The sequence below is a fragment of the Gambusia affinis genome, linkage group LG06, assembly GCF_019740435.1.
Source record: "Gambusia affinis linkage group LG06, SWU_Gaff_1.0, whole genome shotgun sequence".
In the NCBI taxonomy this organism is placed as follows: domain Eukaryota; kingdom Metazoa; phylum Chordata; class Actinopteri; order Cyprinodontiformes; family Poeciliidae; genus Gambusia; species Gambusia affinis.
The window spans coordinates 16,707,341-16,726,886 of NC_057873.1; the positions used below are offsets into that span (position 1 = coordinate 16,707,341).

At 38.8% G+C, this 19,546-nt stretch overlaps 2 protein-coding genes across 7 annotated transcripts; both read left to right on the top strand.

Moving 5' to 3' along the window:
• Positions 1–315: 315 nt before the first annotated feature.
• fbxo36a (F-box protein 36a) lies at positions 316–3,162 on the top strand. The gene is made up of 4 exons (XM_044119422.1): positions 316–417; positions 553–661; positions 2,615–2,787; positions 2,932–3,162. The coding sequence occupies exons 1-4, from the start codon at positions 322–324 to the stop codon at positions 3,112–3,114; spliced, it is 561 nt and encodes a 186-aa protein (XP_043975357.1). The 5' UTR covers positions 316–321; the 3' UTR covers positions 3,115–3,162.
• A 361-nt stretch (positions 3,163–3,523) lies between these two features.
• Positions 3,524–18,272, top strand: zbtb38 (zinc finger and BTB domain containing 38). 6 transcript variants are annotated; one of them, XM_044118642.1, is made up of 4 exons: positions 3,524–3,809; positions 4,291–4,584; positions 4,664–4,756; positions 13,986–18,272. In XM_044118642.1, the coding sequence occupies exon 4, from the start codon at positions 14,003–14,005 to the stop codon at positions 17,651–17,653; it is 3,651 nt and encodes a 1,216-aa protein (XP_043974577.1). In that variant the 5' UTR covers positions 3,524–3,809; positions 4,291–4,584; positions 4,664–4,756; positions 13,986–14,002; the 3' UTR covers positions 17,654–18,272. The 6 variants fall into 6 exon arrangements, with proteins under 6 accessions (XP_043974577.1, XP_043974580.1, XP_043974579.1 ...); XM_044118645.1 differs by lacking the exons at positions 3,524–3,809; positions 4,291–4,584; positions 4,664–4,756 and adding exons at positions 6,398–8,387; positions 10,671–10,784; XM_044118644.1 differs by lacking the exons at positions 3,524–3,809; positions 4,291–4,584; positions 4,664–4,756 and adding an exon at positions 6,398–8,387.
• Positions 18,273–19,546: the final 1,274 nt, after the last annotated feature.

Here is a 19,546-nt window from a genome sequence, read left to right on the forward strand (position 1 = left end):
TCGTGAACCCCCCTCACCTCCTCCCACTTTCGTCTCTCTCTCTCTTTCTATCTCTCTGAATGTGTAAAAATATAACTCTGTTAATAATTTAAGCCATCATAATTATTTTTCTGTTGCTCAAACGTACGTCCACTAATCGTATTCCTCTGCCGTTGATTTTTTTATATACTGTTATATTTATTGTTATATTTTAAATGTGCGCCCTGAAATTTTGGCTTTGAATCTTTCAGTGTAAACGTGACAATGAATGCATTCTATTCTATTGAAATATTTAAGACAGAGTTGTTTTCGTGTTGTCATGGATACAGTGCTGCGTCCAAAATGGCGTCGTTGCTTGGGGAGAAGCTGTTTGAAATTTCTGGCCAGGGCCCAGCGCCCTCTAAAGATTTTTACAATTTTGTGATTACCAGAAATGAGGTAGGGTATGTCTTGAGCATAAATGCACATACTTGAATGAGTTCTCACACATTTTTACTAATCTAGAATTACTGAGGTAACAATTTTCTTACTTTGAGTTCCCCATTTTCTGTCTGTTTATTTGTTTAATTTAAGGTAATATTGAATATGTGGACCGTCTCTTTACGACTTGAAAATAAGTTTCGTCCTCCGAAACAGCTGAGGTCAACTTTTTCTAATTTTCTACTTGACAAACAACTTCAGTGTAAGACGTATTTATGTCCTTTATCTCTTTTTATGTTTAATGTTTAACCCTCCTGTTATGTTCCGGGTCAAATTGACCCGTTTTAAAGTTTAATTATTATTTTTTTTAAATAGTTGGAAGCATTTTATTTTTTTTATTTATTTATTTTTTTTTGCATGAAGCTTTTTATATTTGTCTTAATAGGTGTACTCTACATATAAAATGAAAATTTATTCATTTTACACATGTGCACCACCCTCTGGGTCTACTTTTTACATAGTTACTGTTTGGGTCAATTTGACCCAGCAGTCAAGTTAAAGTGTAAAAAAAGATTAAAAAATTTCTAATTCTATGTTTTCTTGCAGCTAGGAATCATATTTCACCACACACACACAAACACAACACACCACACACATACATGCGCATGTACACGGACACAAACCCACGTTCTCACTATTCTCTTTACTTCACAAGAAAACTGCGAGAGAGCAGGTGTTCATATAATTTTTGACGGAAACTTTTTCTGTTCCCGTGGACAAACTCCACTCAGTGTGGGTGGACACTCAGCAGAAGTGGAGGAAAACATATATACTCTCTGTATAAGTCCTTTATCTTGATTTTAATCAGCGGGTCAGTTTGATTCTGAACAGTATGTGTGTCTCAAGTTCAATTATAAAGATCACCCATTGAAAGAAAAAATAAAGTGTAATTTTAAAAAAATTACCAAAGATCAATTTTAAGGAAATTATTGTTTTTTTGTGTCTAGATGGGGGTTTTTTCAGTGGACATAAAAAATGGAAATTCCATTTTATATGTCCAAATTAAAGATCATTGATCTTTAATTTCTGAGAAATGAAAAAGCATCATTGCACAAAAATTGATTGAAATGGTTAGTATTGGAGTTAATAATCAGGTGCAAAAATGTTTTGGAGGAATTTTTTGGTTTCTGACACTATTGCATGATTAAACACTCTCCCGGTCAAATTAACCCACGAACATTTTTGCTGTACCCTAGAAACGAACATAACAGGAGAGTTAAGCTTGAATGAATCACCTTTGCTATGCAGAACTCTGTCTGGTGTAATTATTGCCCCTTAAAATAAACGTTCAGTTGACTGAGGATTATATCTCCTTACAGGGAAAATTGTAATTCTTGTTACATTAGGAATGAAGCCACAAATCAGTAGAAAAAAAGCATTCTAAAAGTCTGGATCCACCTTCCATTTCTTTGTAATTTATTTCAGGGAAGCCAAACTATTAACACTATTATGGAAAATTAATATTAACTTGCTAACTGCATTTAAAAAATTTGGTACCCCATTTTGAAGGTTTTATTTCGTGTCAACATGTAAAACTCACCTGCAGCAAAGACACAGATGAAAACCTCTGTGAAATTTGAAGCAGCACGAACAACTTTGATCTCATAGTTTTTTTATTTAAAAAAATACTTCAAGCATATACTGTGTCATCCCTGTGTATTGACACCCCTGGCAAAAAATTAGGAAAACAACAAACTTTGGTTTCTGTAAATTTATTCACCAAATGAAAAAGAAAATCAAATGAAGATATAATTATAATTGTACAATGTAACCACAATAATAACATCGCCAATAAGTGGAGCAATAGTGGCGAGGGAGGTAGGAATTTGTCCTGTAATCAGTGGGTTGTTGGTTTCTCTGTCCATCTTTGTCATTGTTTCCTTGGGCAAGACACTTGTACTTCACCCACCTTGCCTGCTGGTGGTAGTTAGAAGGGGCTAATTGTTGGTGGGCTAATTGTCTTTTAAAATACATTCTTGGTTCAAAAACATGGTTCAAATAGTGGGATGTTTCACGTTCTGAAGATTTACATAGCAAAAGACAGTCATTAAGAAAGTGTGGTATAATTTAGCTTAGCTCTTTGCTAAGTTGTCAATAACAATATTTAGGTGAGATTTCAAGAAATTACCATTGCCACAATACATGTCCTCCATAGATGATATTAGCCATGTTTTTGGTGAGAAGATCCTGGAGTACTCGCTGTCACTGTGTCGGGGAAACTACGACTATCTTGATCGCATACCGGATGACTTACTGCTCAGAATTATCTCCTTCTTACAGCTGAAAGAGAGATTTGTGTTGGCACAGGTTTCCAAAAGATTCAGAATGGTAAGAGCCTTACAGAACAGCAAATTTACAATAATGAGATTGCTGGATTTGCTTTATTTTTAATCATTTGCATGATTGTACATTAACAGTCTAAAAATTTTAACAATCCTCGTCTTCCTGTCATGGGGTCTAACTGGACCATAGCTCTGCGACTCTGACAAGTTTTGGGAAATGCTTGTGAAGAACGACTGTCCTGATTACCAACCTGACATGGAGGACTTAGGAAGAGCCATGGGATGGAAGATGACCTTTTTTACCTTCTTTCACAGTGATGGCACCAACATTAATGGCATCGACGATGATGTCGACTTGAACGGCAATGAGTGACACCAGCAGCAATAGCACCGAAGAGCAGTAAAAATGAACAACACAACAGATTTTTGTTGTTATTTTTTAGTGAACAAAATGAAAAAAATGTGCAAAAGCATTCTTAAAACAAATTAGAAAATTACAAAAACATATTGCTAACAGTTGCATTTTTGAAAAAAAAAGTTTTAACATTATGCAAAATTACAGGCAACTCAAATTATGCTACATAAAAAATTAACATAACATATATACTTTAAATGAGATCAAAACACAAGGTAGCAAAATATAATCAAAAGATCTTAAATGCTTGAGTCTTGCTGACATCAGATCGGAGGACAACGTCGGTTTACATACTTCCTGTTTACATTTGAGCAAATTATTGTAGTGCCCTCTGGTGGTGGTCCTCACGTATAGACGTTGTCTTCAACGTCTATACGTGAAGACAGACATTCCACTTCAGTGTGTTTCCACTGTGATGTGTTCTTTCAATGAGCCAGCAGAGGGAGCAGCACAGCAGCGAAAGCAGGATGATGTAGGGAGGAGGAGGAGGAGAATCAAGAAAAACAAACCCTAGGGTGGCGTGTGCAAAACAAGTGCTGTAGTTCTGGTTACCACTTCCAGGCCTAAGTGATCCTGCCTTGAAATTTTGGGCAAATCAAATTTCATGAGCATCTGCTTCTGTCCCAAGAAAGCTACTGTAACATTAGATGAAGGTACGAACTTTTTACAGTTTTAAAATAGCTGTATTTTGTCACAGAATATTTAAAAAGCTGCAATTTGACATGGTATATTTTGTTTTAAAAGAAAGGCAATAAGACAAAAATTATCTTTTATTAACAATGAGGCAGACAATTTAGATTTTTTTAATGATACATTAAACACTAGCTGACCTTCTATGATTTGACATGGCCACATGCAGGCCTCACTGAGGAATTATGGCCTATTATTAGCCTCTCGCACAGACTTCTCAGCTGAGACTGTTCTGGGAGGGAAAAAAAAAAGTTCATTACATAACAATAAAGGATCTGTCTCCTTGACTCACTTCCTGAATACCACAGCAGCAACCGGGCCTCAAACTAAGGGAGAACGGAAGCCCCATCCATTTGTTTGTTGGAGCTAGGCTTGTTGTTTTCTGCTTATCCCTTTTCCTTTTTTTCTGCTCCACACATTCGCTTCACCACCCCTCCTTTTCAGAAACTCTTTGTAGGTCAGTGATGCAGCCAGAGTGACGCAGCACTGGCAGCTGTCTCCACAAGGCAACTTTGCACAGCAGGAGCAGGGAAATCTCTGCCAGAAGCAAAGTCCACACCGCCAGCAGCTATGACAGAAGATGGGAAAGGCCTAAGATGGGCCAACGCAACAACGGAGGCCGGGTAGTCGCTCTACCCTCCTGCGCCTAAACAAGCAGCAGAGAGACTTCCACTGCGCCAGAGACGGGCCCAAAGCAAGACCTTCCACACAGAAACGTTTTTTAATAGGCGACTACAGGTATGGGTGCTTATTACTACAGCAAGATGAATTCTCCCGTGCATAAACCTCTTTGTTAACTGGGATTGCTTTATATAAGGCCTACTCAGCTTGGTGCGCCGGTGTTTGCCTTCCAGCCGATGAGCGTTCCCACAGGCCACAGCTGGGATCACTGAGCCACAGAAGCATAAAGGCCTGTATATTTTTCCTGTTGTTTTAAATACTTCCTGGCTGTGATGTTAGGGCTAGATGGTGAGATTCCTCTTATATAATACAAAACGTAATCCAACATATAGAGGATTTAAGGTATAAACAGATTTTTTTCCTACCCAGCTGCCATTTTGTTTCCAGTTTAGATGTACACTGTAAAAAAAACCAAAAAAAAACGGCTCTAATTTACAGTAAAATACTGTAACTTTACTGTCTTTACACGGTAAAGTTCTGGCAACCAAAACTGCCTGTATTTTGTTATGAAACGTTTTCATCACTTCATATTCCAGGTATTCCTGAAAAAAATATGTTACTGACATCATGCAATTCAAATTTTTAGATTAACTTTTATACATTTTAAGAAATGGCCTGTTTTATATTACTACCCCATTCTTCCGTGAGTGGGTCAGAAATGAACCGCATTCTTTTCCTATGGAATTTAATCTTCCTATGGAATCTTTCTTACTAACTGTGACTGTCAGGGAAACAATTTTTTGTGAACCATACACACTGAGTCCTAAGTGTCACCTCTGAGTAATATTTTACACAGCAAGAACTGTTATATATAAATATTATTTTTATTTTTTACCTCACAAATGTGTGTGTGGGGATGTGTGCGCGTGTGTGTATGTCAATCATGAGTAATGTGACAGTGTTATTGTCACAAATCAACATATTAGCCTACTTCAAAGTTAGCCAACACTAGTTATCTAACCAACTAACTAACATTACTGCCTATACTGTGAATATAATATGTGTATTATTTGTGTGTGCGTGTCTGTGTGTGTCTGACACCATGGATAAGAAAACCAAGAGAAAAATGTGTTGAATGACATGCAAAACCTGTTGATCAATGTGTTCAAGGTTCTTTCTTTTATCATCTCAATAAATAAAATAAAAATTCATAGCTATATAAATAAATGAGCTGAAAAAGAATAGAGTGCCTTCTCCGGATTGGGGGGATGGGTGTCCTGCCCCATGTGGAGGAGTTCAGGTATCTTGGGGTCTTGTTCACCAATGAGGGAAAAATGGAGTGAAAGATCAACAGGCGGATTGATGCAGTGTCTGCAGTGAAGCGGGCGCTGTACCGGTCTGTCATGGAGAAGAGAGAGCTGAGACAAAAAGCAAAGCTCTCAATTTACCGGTTGATCTATGTTCCTACCTTCATCTATGGTCATGAGCTTTGGATCATGTCCTCTGGGCTCTCCCTCAGAGATAAGGTGAGAAGCTCAGATATCCTGAAGGGACTCAGAGTAGAGCCACTGCTCCTTCATGTTGAGAGGAGCCAGTTGAGGTGGCTCCTAGACGCCTCTCTGGTGAGGTGGTCTGGGCATGACCCACCAGGAGGAGACCCAGAGGAAGACCCAGGACACACTGGAGGGACTATGTTTCCCAGGTGTCCTGGAAATGCCTTGGGATTCCCCTGGAGCAGCTGGAACAGGTGGCTGGGGAGAGCAAAGTCTGGGCCTCCCTACTTAGGCTGCTGACCCCGCGACCTGACCAATAAGCGAAAAAAGATGGATGGATGGATGGATAAATAAATTCACACATACATACATTCAAATGCGTGATACACATAGCATAATAGAATACAGACAGTAATGTTAGCTAGCTTGGTTAGCTACCTAGTTTCAAGAAATGTACCCTTTCGCACCCCACTCACACACACACACCCACACACACATAATGGATGTTGAAATAGTCCATTATTGACATTTCATCAATGCTGTTGTAAAATTGCTGTTGTTGTCATTTTGTTTTAAAAATGTTCTACAAATTGTCACAAATGTTCTACAAATTGTTCTAAAACCATTTTAAAAGGTGAAAAATGAAAATATTTCAAACATAAAATAATTCTTTTGTGAAATAAAACACAGTAGAAAGTATAATACAAAACATTATTTTGAATCAAAATGACAAAAATAGCATAAAAACACATAGACTGCAACCCAAGTCATAAAAGACCCACTCACAGAAGACCATATAGTCAGTCACTCACGCATCAGAGGGTTAATGTATGACAAATCTATGGTTGGCATAAAATTAAATAATCCCAAATATATCAATTAATAGAAGTCGTAAATGATGGTGGTGTCGGCTGTAGGAGTTTGCCTTGCAATCGGTGGATCGCCAGCTCGATTCCTGGTCTACCTTTGAGATTTCAGTTTGGTGTATAAAAGGCATTATTAAAAAAGAAACCAAAATATCCCACCAGCATTCTATTCTTTGTAAAAACTACTTTTACAGTCTGATTTACGGTTTTACATTGCAGATATAAATATCAGCAAAATCAGTAATTAACTGCTGGCAATCTTACAATATTTTTCTATGAATTTTATAATTACTTATATTTTTACAATATATTTCTGTGTTTTCTGCATTTCATCACTGTCAAAATTACTTGAAATAGATGTTTATTGAGTTATTGTAATTCTAGGTATTTTCTACTGTAATATAATGCTTTGGATATTACTGTCAGTAAATGTTGGTATTTCACAATTCTTTACAGTAAGTGTACGCCTTTTTTTACAGTGTAGATATTGAATGTGAACAGAGTGATTCTTCCTAAAGCCGTCAACAGCAAACAGAAATGTTTGCTAAAAGACAAATATCATGGCACAATGGCTGAAATAGTCCACAGGTGAAATATTTTGCATTTTGAGGTAATTTACTTAACTTATGGAGGAAAGTGGTGACAAGGGTCAGAATTCGTCCTGTAATCAGTGGGTCACTGGTTCAAGTCCCTGTCCTACCCGTATATGTCATTGTGTTCTTGGGCAAGACCCTTCACCCATCTTGCCAGCTGGTGGTAGACAGAAGGGCCAATGTCACGATATAGCAGCCTTGCCTCTGTCAGATGAAAGTGCAGGAATGGGAATGACTGATTTCATTTAAAATGTCCTTGAGTATCCTAATGAAGCTACATAAGTCTGATATCACAAAATGGCACACATCAGAAAACATTTCAAATGGCAGACCAACAAAAATAGAACACGACTGTGAAGGGGAAGTAAATCACATCTATGTTAGAAATGTGTTATTCCTATGTGTTTTATACATGTGCTGCTTTTATCAATGATTTACCTCTTGGCAGCCCTTAGTGGGAGCAGCACACAGGTTAGTTTGACCAGTAGTGAACAGAGTTATCTTATCCTGACCTGTGAGAAGTTCTTATCTTTTTGTTCTCACAAAGCAACTTTGGGGAAAATGACATTTGGCTTAACAGACAAAACAGAAAACACAAATGTCAAAGAGCACTTTGTGTTTTTGAATATAGAGCAATTCAGTAAATGTTACATTTATTTATTTTTTTCAGAAGATTTCTTTGGATCTCTCAGCTTTACAATCATTAAAACCATTTTGTAGTTTAGTTTGTTTAGATTTTGTTCAGATATTTTAGTTTTCCTGTTCTAATTTTTGTTGTTGTGTATTAATATCTAGAAGTATATTTAGATTATTACCCAGATATTATCATATATCATCATGCACATTTATCTCATTGGATTTGTGAGGGGTGCAGGTGCCTATCTTCAGCTGTCAACAGGCGAGAGACCAAGTACACCTGGACAGGTCACCAGTCTCATTTATAATGTTTCAAAAGCAACTCTAAACAGGTGGGTTTTTAGTCTAGATTCAAAAACACTCTGTATTTCAGCTGTTTTGCAATTTTCTGGAAGTTTATTCCACATTTGTGATACATAGAAGCTGAATGCTGCTTCTCTATGTTTGGCTCTGGTTCTGGGGGTGCAGAACAGACCAGAACCAGAAGACCTGAGGGGTCTGGAAGGTTGATGCAGCAACAACAGATCTTTAATTTATTGTGGTGCCAAACCGTTCAGTGATTTATAAACTAACAACAGTATTTTAAAGTCTATTCTGAGCTACACAGAGCCAGTGTAGGGACTTTAGAATTAGGGTGATGTACTCTATCGTGCTGGTTTTAGTGAGAACTCAAGCAGCGGGGTTCTGGATCAGCTGCAGGTGTCTGTTTTTTTAGGCAGACCTGTAAAGACACTGTTGCAGTAATTAGTGCGACTAAAGATAAACGCACGGATGAGTTTCTCTAGAACCTGCTGGGAGACGGACATTAGTCTTCTCATCCTGGCAATGTTCTTCAGGTGATAGAAGGCCGACTTTGTAACTGTCACTATGTGGCTCTGAATCTTCAGGTCAGAGTCCATCACTACTCCCAGGTTTCGGGCCTGATCGCTGGTTTTTAGTAGTAATAACAGAAGCTGTGCGTTGACTCTAGATCGTTCCTCTTTAGGTCCAAAGATAATGACTTCAGTTTTGTTTCTGTCCAGCTAGAGAAAGTTTTGGCACAGCCATATGTTTATCTGTTCTAAGCATCTGTTCAGTGCTTGGATGGATTCAGAGTCACCTATTGACATCGTAATGTAGAGCTATGTATCATCTGCCTAGTTATGGCAGCTAATCTTATTTCCTGTTATAACCTCAGCTCGTGGGAGAATATAGATGTTGAATAAGTCCCAGAATAGAACTTTGGGGTACCCAAATTTGCTTCAATGAGAAGTTACCTTTTGAAACAAGGGCGGTCTGCATCATGAAGGACTCCACCCTTCCTGCACACAGACTTTTCCAGCCACTCACCTCAGGCAAGCAGCTGAGGAGCATTCAGTGCAAGACCTCCAGGCTCAAAAACAGTTTCTACCATGCAGCTGTCAGGCCGCTGAACTATAGCCACTCTTGATACTCACTTTTTAACTTTTTAAAAATATATATTTACATGCTTTTATTTATACTTTATATATTTACTAATTATATATTGATATACTTGTCTATTACTTATATTCATTTATTAGGCTTCTTAAACTGAGACCTAAGTCTTAATTTCTTACTACAGAGAAAATATGAGAGCTGGTATGGCAATAAAATCCTTGAGTTCTTGAAATTTATGGTGGTTATCATATCACGCTGTGACAATATATTGTTTATGCAGGAATAGTGAAGTTGGTCAGAATTGATGGGAAGACGGATGGAGCTAAATACAGAACTATCCTATAAGAAAACCTGTCAAAGGCTGTAAAGGTCTACTTTCTAACAGGAGAAATACCCTAAAACAGAGTTAGTGCGACAACAGAATAGTTCAGAAAGCACATTCATTGGTTTGTATGTCCCTGTCAAATTTCAGACTCAAGTACAATTTAGAATCTATGACAAGAATTAAAAAGACTGTGTTCACGGATACTCTTCATTCAATTTGAGGGGCAGCTTTTAGGAATTCTAATAATAATATATAATAATTATAATAATTCCAGATTCACAAACCTGATGGAGACATATCCCTAAAGACCAGAAGCTGTAACAGCAGTGACAGGAAGCTCTACAAAATACTGACTGATCTGAATACAAACATAAGCTTCACATTTCAGATTTCAGACATTCTAAAAACTACAAATAAGTTTCCTTTCACTTCAAAACAATTCCCTTACTTATGTCTATTCATCTCTGAAATAAATCAATAATATACACTAAGTTTATATTTATTTGTTGTAGTTAACAAATGTCTTTAAAGGATCCGTACTACTTTCTTAAATAGGTCTCCAAACCTAGAAGAGACTGACTTTAGAAGAAAGAGTTTAGCATATTTTTCTACCAGGATCAAAAATAATTTAAAGCTTTGCATTCATATTTGCTACAATACAAATAATAAAAAATGGATAAACAACTGATCAATAGTTTATCATATAAAAAAAACCACACACACACACATAAAATGATATGTGTCTTCTTTGCATTTAGATGCAACAAGTAAGCTTATTCTTACAGATACTGCACCTGCTCTTTCACATCAGCAGCCATGTAACATCGCTTGTTTGGTTAAATGGAAGTACTAGTCAGGATGGGTGGGCCTAAGCAATTGCTTCTGTCTTTAGAGGCTAGTGGAGAGGCTACCGAGCCACGTCGTGTGTTTGGCTTCCTCCCCTCCCCCCTCGTCTGCAGTGCTGACGCATCTGCTGCTTTCGCATCAATCAGCAGCCTCTATATAGGTATACCCCAAGTCGCTGCAGAGAGCACGGTTTGTTTTTATCTCAGCCAGAAAAAGCATCGCTAAACATCTGGACAGTGATTGCTGCTTTGCACAACCGGGCGGCAGTGTGTGTCATCTCCTCTTTGCTTCAGCTTTATCTATTCTAACCACAGTGACTATCAAGGCATGGGCGAAAGGCAGTGGTGTGATATGCTGCTGCACAGACAGAGACTGTGTGCACCAGCAGATGGTGTGCTGTTATGCATTTAAGGTGGATATTAGAGGGCTCATGATGATTTATATTTCATGCAAGGCATTGTCCTGTAAAAGCACGCATCAGGCTCCACTTGGATCTAGTTTGCGGTGCTGGGGAGGTTTAATACGGCATCCGTTATTCGGCTCGGGACCACTCGCTATGAGCGCTCACAGTAATGCAGCTGAGCGTGTTTTCTGGCTGTGGGATGAAGAACAGAGCTGATGTGTGATGTAGAGCCCTGCATTTCTCTGCGCTCCCTACAGCTCTCTGCGATGCTTAATAAAAGTTGCCGCTTCCTGCTTAGTGGCTCCAGAACGAAAGCGTCTGTTGCCCAGCTAGTACATGGGACAGACCTATGCTCCAATTTAGCTACATTCTGCAAAAAAAAAAAAGAAAAAAATTGAGTTATTCCATTCGCTGTAGTGCTGTAGGACATAGGAGGGTAGGGCAGCTCTAGCCCAGGACCCGGGCTGCATGGATAGAAGCGATAGATGCTGGAGCTGAAGTCATCTGCACACTGATGAGAGGGAGGGAGAGGAAGAAAGACGTCAGAAAAAGCTCGGCTTCAGACACCACCACTGTTCAGCGACCATCATAGGGGAAAAAGTACTTTCGCCTATCTCTTATGAAACTGTTTTTCGTGCATCACTGTGTGTATGCCAGGCCGTAGAGAAAGGGATATTGCACAGTATTGTTTCCTGTTCGTTGTGCATCATTTTCTCTGATTCACTAAGGTACGTTTTGCATGCTTACCCTCAAAATCTAACCTGCTTGTGTGTGTATGTGTGCGGAAGTATGCCTTGCAGAGCTGAAGAGGGGTTTTTTGCCTTGACAGTTTGTTTGTCATTTTACAATACTTTCTGTATCTTGCTCTGACATTTCTCAGTTTGTGGTTTGACGTCAGGGGATTTCTATTTTTCAGAAAAAAAATATAAAAGCAAATTATGTCTTTGAAGGTAGACTAAGTCGGGGTGTGGCAAATTAAAAAAAAGCAGTGATAACAAGTTAAGAAATTCCGCTCAGCATGTGGCTGCAACAAACCACAACAACTGATGCCAACCAAAAAATGAATGTGGTGGATTGAAGAAGCTTCCTGGAGGGAGAGGGCGATGCTGATCGACAAATAGCGCAAAAAGATGAACAATTCTATGTGTTCGGAACATACTTCTCCATCAGATAACGCTGAAATATCTGAAAGTCCATTTTGTGCTGCAGACACAAAGACTCAGACCTCGGCAAGCAAAAGACAAAGTATAGTCAGGTGGAGACAAAGGCAAACCTCCATTGCTTTGTGCATTTCTGCTTGCAGCAGGGTTCCTAAAAAGGGCACAGTGTTGTTGTTTTTTTTTAACAAGAGGTAAACTGAAACCTCTGACGGCAGTTACAGTCGATTGCCATCCGGCTGAATTCCAATAAGTGCTGCGCCATAGCATGTTGCCATGACAACGGAGGCCCGTCTGCGATAGAAGGCAGGAGGTTAGTTGTGTTTTCAGTCGTCTGAAAGGCTTTACAGACACTGGCGGCCATATTGTATTTGGTATACATCACAACATTAGAATTAAAGAAACCTCTCTGATAATTACCAGCGTCCTCTTTAGAGGAAACACTGTTCTGTGTTTAAAAACAATTAGCAAAACATGGCAGTGTTAAAGACATCAGCGTGAACGTTATTTACAATTAGTAAAACTAGAGATAATAAGCATAACGTGAGACAAAATATGTTGATCAAGAAAGATAATACTTTGATGTTTTATCATTAGGTTTCAACAGTTTTAACAGAAATGCGTTGTTTGGCACAGTAAGTCTCAAGTGCTCCTAGAGATGTAATATTTAATACAGCAGTTGTAATTATACTTCTGACGAAATTAAAGCACAAAGGGAAGCTGTAAATAACAGCAACACAAGTTCATGATTCATCATTTAGAAGTAACGAAGTGTGTCTTACCATGTACAGCCAGCATGATATGCAAAACAAAAATGACTCAGATTGCTCTACACAATGAGAGGCTCACAGTGTTAAGATAATACTCATACATTCAAATAAATGAATGTGTGGTTAGCTCAGTTCAATGTAATTTAGAACTGATCTCATTTAGTTTGTCATCACAGCATTTTCTTTTCAGTTTTTATTCTGTCCTAATGCACACCAATAGGATGAAGCAAAGAAAGTCTCCAAGTCTAAAAAATGCAAAATGTGCTTCATTTTATCACACTGTTAGCTATGATTTCTATCATTAACTATTAAATGATTGTTTAGCAGAATGAAATACTAGCAACGATTATTTTCGAGGCATCTGAAAGGAATATGCATGCATGGCACTATGTGAAAATATAAAATGATGCAAAATATTGCATCATTACGATAATTGCAATCATCATCAACAATCCCAATTATTGATGATAATTGCAATTATATGTGATGCCCAGCTCTGCATTTTATTGTCTCAATTTGGGTACAGTAGTTTTTATTTCCCCACATTTATTTAATAATCTTTAAGCATTATTGAATAAATAACTTTTTTTTTATAAAATAATTACTCTCCTCCAGATCTGTAGCACTCTAAAGTGATTTAGTTGATCAATTAAGGTGTCTGAAATTAAACAAAAACTCATATATCCAGAGACACAATTTACGGTAGATCCTTCATGATGAATCATTTTACTCTTAAGTGTGTTCTATGATAACATGCTTTTTTAAAAAAATCCTTAAGACTGAATTCAAATCAGGCAAACTTGGAGGTAGGCTACATTCTTTATGCATAAAATGGTCTGGAGGTCATCAGGTTTACATTCAGCAACTGGTGATAAAAACTGGCACTCCGTGTCAGAATGTTGCTGCCATCTAGTGTTAAAACAGAAAAAGCGCTGAAAGGCTTTAAAAAGGAAATAAATACATTTCATAATCTTACAGTTTTCTACTTTACTACATGTGGCATAATAATTTCTTATTTTTTTCTTTTTTAGATGACTGCAGTGGGCCTATGCATCCAAACCTAATGGACAGCACACACCCTTCTACTGTGCTGAGCAAGCTCAATGAGCAGCGGTCACAAGGCCTCTTCTGTGACGTTACCATCGTTGTAGAGGATGTGAAGTTTCGGGCCCACAAAAATATCTTGGCTGCATGCAGCGGATTCTTCAGAAGCACTCTCACAACCACAGATACATGCAGCTCCAGCCAAGTACTAGAGCTTATGGACCTAAAGTCCGAAGTCTTTGCCTGCATCCTCAACTTCATATACTCCTCAAAGTTGACATTGCTTGGTGAAGAGAACAGAGGGGGACTCGCAGCAGCTGGAAGAAGACTTGGAATTCCTTTTTTGGAAAAGCTTGCAGAGGAAGAGCAGCAGGATGAATGTGTTACTCCTAGAGACTCTAGTGCAAACACAAAATCTTCAACAACAAAGAAGGAAGCCTCCAGGCGTGAGGAGACAGACAGTGCAAGAGGACCTCGCATTACCAATGCCTTCTCTATCACTGAAATGTGTCCTGGTAACAATCCCTTCACTCCTTTGGTTCAAACAGACAAACAGAGGCAATCGCCAGACGTGGGACAGCTACCCTCAAGTTTCCCTACAATATCCAGCGTCAATGGGAACAATGAGACAACCCACACCCTGTCTGAACACTCATATGCAGTAAACAATTCCACTGAAGGCAAAGACACCAGTCAGTGGGACTACAGGAACGTCTGTAAACCAGCAATATTGCACTCAAAACCACTCATGTATAGGAATACAGGCCCACTAAAAAAGCGCCACAGGCTGAGAGGCATTTTGGGCAAAAGTATGCTTCCAGCACCAGCAGATCAACAAACAGATGAAGCAAACACAGTTACACCAGTGTTATCTGTTGGTGATACTGCTGCTCCTGTCACCGTTATGACACCGCCTGCACTTTTTTCAGAAGCAGAGACAGAGAAGATAACAGAGACAGAGCTCTGTGGAACCACTGACAGTGCTAACACAGAGCTAGGTCCACCACCGCTTTCCCCTCACCCAGAGGACAGCATTTCAGTCTACAGCTGTGAGCACTGTCCAGAGATATTCTCAAATAAAGCCCTTCTCACCATTCACTCTGAGGTACATAAAAAGCATTTTGATACTCGTTTGTTTTGTAAATTTTGTCACAGAAAATTTATACATCTCAAACGACTGCACAACCACGAGAGATTATGTCCAAAGACTGGAAGAGGGCCTCCTAAGCTTGATGCCAGGGAAATATCAGCCAAAGAGGTGGAGCACCACTCAGATGACAGATTAAACATGGAGAGCTCTGCAACACAGCCTCCCTCTGCAGATCTTCCCAGCCCGAAGATGCCAGAGCTCACTGAAGTTAACCTAACAGAGCGCCTACATGAAGAGAAGACAGTAAGGCAGAGGCGATACAACTGCAGTGTGTGCAAACGAGTCTATGTCACCTTGTCCAGCCTGAGGCGGCATGAGAATGTGCACTCATGGCAGAGGGCTTATCCCTGTCATTATTGCAATAAAGTGTTTGCCTTGGCAGAGTACCGCACCAAGCATGAAATCTGGCACACAGGTGAACGCCGCTATCAGTGTATTTTCTGTCTGGAGACATTTATGACATATTATATCTTGAAGAACCATCAAAAGTCCTTCCATGGCATTGATCCCAACCTCGCTGTCAGAAAAAAATCTGCCAATGGTGGGCTGAAAGCCAGCGTTTATCCAATCAAACTCTACAGACTTCTGCCCATGAAGTTTAGAAAAAGGCAATATAAGACATACAGCCAGACATACTCAGAAAGTGGTGAAAAAGGTGACTCATCCTCCTTAGACAACAGTTCTCTTATTCCTCCATTTGAAGAAAACAGTCTCCTCAGCCACCCTGACACAACTTCTGTCCCGCTAACCTTTATGGCCACAACAAAGATGGTCTCCCCTGTCATGCCTCGCATCTGCTTTGACAAACCTTGTAATCAAGTTATTGATCAAAATCTCAATAGTGAACAGGGAAAGCAGATAAGCACTGAGAAAGAGGCTGGAGACAGAGATTCACCTTTTAATGCCTGTGACAGCATCTTCTCGTCCAAGCTAACTCTGGCCAATCCTGAGCCTCAAGCAGATAAACCGCCTGTGCTGTTGAACTCAGAGCACATTACCCACAGTGTGCCATTCTTCAACTCCTTAAGCACTGTTAAAAAGTTAGGAGAGTTATCAGCTTCAGCAAAAAGGGTTGAAGAGATGACCAAGGAGATACTTCAATCCAGCACAAAGGATTTGATGCGAGACAAAATAATGGGGACAAAAACAGAGACTTACATCGCCAAACCCGCTTGCCAGGGCCCGTCTCTGGACAGTGACACCAAGCCGCTATGTCAGATAACAGTGAAAATAGGTGATGAAGCCATCATCCGCCGCAAAATTAAAGGATCTAAGCTTTTCCCCCGAAAGAAGAGGAAAACTAGAGAACTAAATGAGGAACAGACCCCAAGTCAGTGCAGTCCACTGAGGGAAAATTCAGAGAGTCCAAGGCTTCGACTCAGACCGGAAGCCGTTGGTTCCACTGAGACATACGATGATACCAATGACGGTGATACAGCTGATCAGCTTTGGCGTCCCTACTATTCTTACAAGGCTAAAAAGAAGAGAAAGAAGTTCAGATACAAACACAGAAATACTTTGTTTCACCCCTGTCCTGAACTTTCTATAGACAGAACAGGTTTCACTGAACCCCACTTTGAGAGAACACATTTTCCAACAGAGGAGACCAGCTCAGGAGCTAGCATTGGGCTGAAACATAGTCTTAGCAGAAACTACAGTCCTAGGCCCACCTACAACTGTGACATCTGTGACAGCTCTTTTATCACAGAGACCGGACTGAAAGCTCATGTGATCGGTTCCCATCCTTACTTCTGTCGGACCTGTGGAAAACAAGGTCCCCCCGGTGAGGCACCGTCTTGTGGGGATTACATCTGCAACAGCTGCATGGAAAATGGCTCTTGCTTTGACAACACACCCCGAAGCCCCAACCAAGAGAAGAAATATCGCTGTTCATTCTGTCCCCAGCGTTTTGTGTATCTTGCCACAAAGAGAAGCCATGAGAAAAAACACCAGGAGTCAAATGATAAGAGTCCCAAAAATGATACATTCACATCGTGTTCTACATACTCAGCACATCCAAGGGAATGCAGCAAACAAGACACCACCAAAAGAGAGGACAGTGGCAATCAAGAGGAAGTTGACATAAAATGTGAAAACATGGATGAAGCACATTTTACAACAAATGAAAATAAGCCAAAAATCAAGGATATGTCTGACTTAATGTCGTCAACTCCCTATCAAGATGTGTCAGATTTAAGTATGAAAAATCCACCATCACCAAATATGGACTGTCTGCCTACACAGACATCCTCAAAAATGAAACAAAAAGTTGTGAAAAAGAGGATCAAAGTTCATCATTCTATGCATCATACTGCAAAAAAGCAAGCATATGACAGAGACAGTGATCCCAACAAGAAATCATCGACAGGACCAAGAATGAACAATCTCATTAATTATGAGAAATCAAGCAAACCAATTCAGAAGACTGATTCTGAATCTAACGGTGAATACATTTCTTTACACAAGCCGGAAAAATGGGTGTGCAAAGAGGAACCGTTCTTTTAAAGGCCTTCAAGGAATGCAACTAACGCAAATGTCAATTGAGATTTTGTTGACTTGTGAAATCTGCAAAGTTTTTGACAGGCCAAGGCAACCTATGATAATCTTGCATTAGCAGACTGACATTTCTTCCACCTTAAATCCAATAATTCTGTGATTATTTTTTCACTATTTTTCACCACTATCAAGGATATTTTTGTCCTCTGTCTATGCATGCAAGTCAGAGTCAGAGACTCATTGTAATGTTTTTTAAATGCAGTGCAATAACAGTTCAGCTTCTGCATTGTGTGGGGTGGCAGAATTGTTACCTATTGTGGTTTCAGCTTCACCTTTTTTAAAGCGTGTCCAAGCAAAACAATAGGGATTTTCTGTTTTCACCTTTCTGGACCTCTTGCTTAAATAACTGGAATTGGTGACTTGCACTTTATGGTTAGACTATGCTGACTTGTAGTTTAATACTTTGATAATTGCCATTTTTATTCCAAGCTTTGTTGATGTAATTTGAATTTCTACTAAATACACAGGACCACTGAGATTAAGATTACTCCTTTTTCTGTATTTAGTATGTATAAAACATGTCAAACTATTTAAATAAATATTGTTACTATGAACAGTTGTCCTCCGTCCATGCTTTGCAAACATGATAAAAAAAAAAACATGTTGTGACATGTCAAATTTACTTTTTGAGTTAAGCAGCTACATTATCCAGACAAGACTTTTACTTACATTAGTTACATTTATCAGATCATTTTACAAGATGCATTTCATACTTGACATATTATAAAAGACTATAAAACCACATGACGGTTATCTGCTCCTTTAGGAACCTGCAGCCCATCTGAAAAGTTCATTCTCTTTTTCCACTCAAAGTGCATCTGTGTTAGGCCTCCAAACACAATTTCCAGATGTTTTTCAGTTCCTTCCTTCATTCAAAATTTGATTTGTTCTGCGTTTAAGCAGATCATATGCTTTATAACTACACCCCTTCATATTACATAATCATAAACCAATAGTTATACTAAAACTATTTACTACAACTATTAATGTTGATTCTTTCTTAATTAGAATGCATAGAAAATCATTTTTATTTATATTGCCAAGAACTAGAATCCAACTTTAAGATGAATAGAAAACATTAATTTGAAGACTGTAAAATCCTGACTTTTACTTGCAATATTTCAACTGAAGAGGGCACACTTTGTACAGCTCTACAATTTGTTTATGATCTGTAAGGGTTTGTTAAAGTCAGTAGATGCTTTGTTTCATTTTGTCCCTCTCAGCTTTTTGAGTCAAAATTTGTATTTTAACCCCCCTTGGACATAAGGGGGGTTAAAGCTTCAAGTAAGCTTCAAGTATTATGATACTTGAAGCTTCTGCCAGCTTCAAGTATTTTCTTACATAAGATAAATTTTATACAAAAAATAGAAGAAAAAAACCATCTTTGAATATTCCTCGGAAGCCTTTCAGGGGTGCCTATACAACTGCACTAACAAAGCACCACCTATTTCCACAAAGATGTAGTTTCCAGCCGAGCTTCAGACTCACATATGTAGCACCTTTTTAACATTTGAAGGTGACTTAACTACTTTATTGTGCTATAAAGTACCATAATGTGCCTAGAAAATACATAATATCACCCCTTTAAGGAATACAGTGTAAGTATGCTTTGTTCTCTACATTTTTAAGTCTTAAGTTGGAAAAGTGAACAAAAGAATTCTAAGCATAAGTTGTAATAAAATAAAAACATTTACTTGCTCATCTGACTATTTATTCAACTTTCTTTAGTTTGCATTTGCTACAGTATTTGGAAGTACAAAATGCTGGTTTATAGTATATTTTCTTGCAAATTTTTAGCTTGGACTCTGTGATCAGTTTTAGAACCACGGGTCAATGCAAAAC